Below are 4,356 nucleotides of genomic sequence, written 5' to 3' on the forward strand. Positions count from 1 at the left end.
AATAACCCCTGTCCACAGCGGGTACAGGCCCTGTGGATCACGCAGCACCCAGAGCGCTCAGGAAGAGCCAGGACTGTGACTGAAGAACAGCTCTGCAGCTTTTTTCATGGCCCAAGGATGTTTAACCAGAGACAGGATAGTGACAGGCCAGGTGTAATGGGAAACAACACCCACGACCCTTCTCTTTATTGACTGAATAGAGAGAAATTCTGAGGTCGGAGCAGCCACCGATATGGCTCTTTATGGGCCAACATCCCACCAATTCCCTGGCTCTCCACGAATACAGTCACATTGTAAATGCTGCTGCTTGCCTTGGTCTCCTTCTCCCAATGCGCTGTCCTCTTTCATCAGCCCCTCTCCCATTGCTCCAGGCCTTAGACCCCGTCTGAACCTCTCTCTACGGTGAGATCAGTAGCTCATCTTGTCTCGGATGTAAGGGTCGAGGATTGAATTGGTGGCCGATGTTTTTTGTCTCCCAGGTCACCAGCGCTGGAGCCAGGTGGTGAACTGACCCTTCACTTCATGAACACCCTGATTATCCTCACACAAAGGTGTTTGCTTTTCACGCTGTACACAATTGGGTTCATCAGGGGCGGGACCAGCATGGAGATGTAGCCCAGGATAATCTGAAGTATGGGAGAAGAGCCCTTCCCGAATCTGTGTAACACAGACAATCCGATTGCTGGTGTGTAGAAGAGCAGGACGGCGCAGAGGTGGGAGACACAGGTGTTCAGGGCCTTGAGGCACTCTGAGTGGGAAGCAATGCTCAGCACTATTTTGAGGATCATCAAATAAGAGAAGAAGATGAGCAGCAAGTCCAACCCCATCGTTAATAGTTTAGTAAACAAGCCATAGATGTTATTGACTGTGATATCTGAACAAGCCATATTCATGACCTCATTGTGCACGCAATAAGAATGGGAGAGGACATTGGCTCGACAGTATCGGAACCGTTTCAGGAGAAAGGGGAGTGGGAGTATTACGGCCACCCCTCTTAATACACAAACCAGTCCCATCTTGGTTATTCTCGGTGGGGTTAAGATGGAAGCATATCTCAGTGGGTCACGGATAGCGATGAAGCGGTCAAAGGCCATCAACAAGAGCACGGAAGATTCAATGCATTGAAGTGAGGGGATGAAAAACAGCTGGGTAAAACAGGCATTGAGGCTGATCTCCCTAATGTTAAACAAGTATATGCCCAGTATCGTTGGTATGGTGGCTATCAATATACCAAGGTCTGCGATGGCCAACATGGAAAGGAAAATGTACATGGGCTCATGAAGACTTCGATCTGTTTTTATAATGAACAGAATGACTGAATTTCCTACTATCGAAATAAGATACATTAAGCAGAAGGGGATAGAGATCCAGAGATGGGCGTCTTCCTGCCCAGGTATCCCGGTGAGAAGGAACACTGCAGAGTTCAATTTGGTGTCATTGACAGCTGACATAATGTATTGGGCAGGTCTGGGGAGTTTTCAACTTTACTTCCTGAAAGGAAAAAGAACAGGAGACTAGATGATATTTAACAAGACATTTTTCTACTCTCAGTGCAAGTCTACAGACTACCAGGAGCTCAAGGAAGATTAGCAAAAACATAGACTTAGATTTACCGCATTGATAGGAAGATAAAAGATTACCAGACTGGATCAGACCTGCATGCACTCAGTATCCATTGGCCAGTTCCAGATGCTGCAGAGAAAGGTGAAAGAAGCCCCGCAACAGGCAGCTATGAGATAATCTGCTCCAAGGGAAAGTTTCGTCCTGACACCCACTAGTTAGACATATTTTGTGGTGTAAATCAGGAACGTTTAGAGCCATTCCAAGACATTTTTTTTAAATCCTCACTACTCTTATTGGATATTCTGGTTACTCATATAAACATCCAGTCCCTCTTTGAATCCTGTTAAGTTCTTGGTCCCTTTGATATCTTCTGTCTGGGAGTTCTGCAACCTACTTGAGCACTGTGTGATTTTACAATTGTGATCTTCACACAGACACCCTCTCTGGCCCACCACTTCTGCCACCCCATTAGAGGGAAGGGTACGAGGCCTGATATGTGGCACTCGGAGATCAGAGAGGGGTAAGTAGCCCAGTAACTCTGAGGGGTATCTACAGGACAGAGATTGTAGAGCCCTCAGCCAGTCAGGAAACAGAAATATGCCTCATCGGACCTTTTACCACAGAGCAACGCAGCTCTGAATTCCTGCCTTCACAATTAACCTGGAGAATAAAACCTTTGAAAATGCATTTGCTGATTAAATTTCCAGCAGCAAATAAACCTGAGGCGATTTGGGAACTAGTCACTGATATTCCTTGAGGTCTCCTCTCTCAGCCCCTGGCAGGATCAGGCCCAGAGCACACGGCACCTCTAGAAATGGGACCCCTTGAGAAATCCTGATTCAGGGATTTGGGGTTTTAACACCCTGAGCTCGCTTTGAATCTCAGATTTCTGTGTAGCTTGAACTACTCACTGTGGACTATGGGCAGATGTAGGGGAGGGGTTCCCAAGCTACCTAGTGCTGCCTGCCCTCCAGCCCCATAACTGAGTCACCCCAACAGCCCAGCTGAGTCCTCTGCCGCTGCACAGAACATCTGCAAATGGAAACAGCTTCCAGCCTTTCCACTTCACTTCACATTGTAAAGATAGTGAAACCTGCCAACGTACCCAATTCCTGCTAGAAGGGGAGCCGCTGACACCAGAGGTCTTCACCCTAAAGGGCAAGAAGTCATCGAGGTAGGTGGCACGGGCAGCAGGCAGCATCTGTTCAGATACGGAGGCAACTGTCTTTATGAAGCATGCCTGCACATTCCCTTGGGGGTCACTTGGCCATCAGGGAACCTCAGCTGCTTGGCTTCGTGTGAATCAGCTTTAGCCCCGTCACGGCCAATGGCAAACTGCAGGAGGCCAAATCACAGGGGACGTGGGGTTATGCTACCTAATTGGACTGCAGTTCCTGCCCTGCTGCATGTTCTGTTCCTGGAATCCGTGCTTGTCATCACTGTTCGTATGGTTCCGATCAGTCACATTTCTCCCTCTTGGGAAGCTGAGCGGTAACGATGATGCTGTCACAGCTGTGAACTTGCTGAAATAAATATGAATAAATAAATAAATTATTAATAATATAGGACCAGATTGCTCCATGGCAGCCCCCTCTCCTGCATTATAAACTCAGGGTGCAGGCCAGAATGGGAGATTACACATGGCTCCGTACATGGAAATTTCCCTTGGATCATTCCAGAAGGGGAAAACCTTCCTATCTGTCAGGGTTGTTAAGAATTGGCTATACATCGATATTTCCCTCAGATCGTTATTGCCCAGGGAGCTTGTGGAATCTCCATCATTGGAGATTTTTAAGAGCAGGTTAAAAAACACATGCCAGGAATGGTTTAGATAATTCTTAGTCCTGCCATGAGCACAGGGGTCTGGACTAGATGACCTCTTGAGGTCCCTTCCAGTTCTACAATTCTCCTTGAGGAATAACAGGGGTCCCCAGGTCTCCAAAAGTATGCACAGATCTCAGTGGTCTACTGGTAGCTAGGCCCACCCATCCACAATCTCTGTGCCTCCACAACTGCTCTAGGAGCCTCTGCAGCTCGCTGCTAGCACGGTTTCATCAGAGATGTGCTACCAGGGCATGGCGCAGTAGCCACTGCCTGCAGGATCTGCTGAAGGGTGCTTTGTACAGGGTGGAGGGGGGCTGCACAGAGATGGGAGGGCTGGTTAGAGTAGCTGATGGGACAATACCCCAACCATAGACTGGTCATAAGGTTTCAACCTTTCCATACCCGGAGTGCAGCCATAGACTCAGTCAGTGCAACCTTCATTTATGCTATGAGGGAGAGACAGATGAAAAGCCTCCAATTTCTCTTGGGGATCCAAAGTGTCAGCTCTGTAAACAAAGTCTGTTTCCTATCTATCCCACATTGAGGGGAAAGTGGCCTGTATTAACGTGTTTGCATTGTACAGATCCCTGTGCATTGCAAGATGGTAGAATTATGGGTTTAAACTCCAGCAAGGGTGCAAGGCTGGGGAGCAGGGAAATTAGCTGTTGTCTCCTATTTGTCCTTAAGTGGCTTAGATAAAGCACTCAGGTAGCTCAGTTGGGTGTGTGGCGCCACCTGCTGTCATGTTGGGTGAAAACAGGACTCGGAGAGGATGGCTGTGTCACCAGTGGAGTAGTGTGAGAGAAGCCAACCCAGCTGAATATTTAGTGGGCTCAGCAGCTCCACTGGCTCCCAGACTGCATCCTGGGGTTGACAACCTGTCATCAAAGTTTTAGAACAAACTGATCAGTTACACAGTAAAAGTCACCAGGACCAGATGATATTCACCCAAGAGTTCTTAAGGAACTC

General features: G+C 48.0%; 1 protein-coding gene across 1 annotated transcript; it reads right to left on the reverse strand.

The window, feature by feature from the left end:
- Positions 1 to 515: 515 nt before the first annotated feature.
- LOC112119524 (olfactory receptor 51G2-like) lies at positions 516 to 1,472 on the reverse strand. The gene has a single exon (XM_024218197.2). It carries the CDS (start codon positions 1,449 to 1,451, stop codon positions 516 to 518), a length of 936 nt encoding a protein of 311 aa, XP_024073965.2. The 5' UTR covers positions 1,452 to 1,472.
- Between the last annotated feature and the right edge of the window lie 2,884 nt (positions 1,473 to 4,356).

The sequence above is a fragment of the Terrapene carolina genome, unplaced genomic scaffold (assembly GCF_002925995.2).
Source record: "Terrapene carolina triunguis isolate 2854851 unplaced genomic scaffold, T_m_triunguis-2.0 Scaffold511, whole genome shotgun sequence".
In the NCBI taxonomy this organism is placed as follows: Eukaryota; Metazoa; Chordata; order Testudines; family Emydidae; genus Terrapene; species Terrapene triunguis.

What these genes read in the sequence shown, in the direction of transcription:
- LOC112119524 (XM_024218197.2), bottom strand. Translation starts at nt 1,451, where the DNA reads ATGTCAGCTGTCAATGACACCAAATTGAACTCTGCAGTGTTCCTTCTC.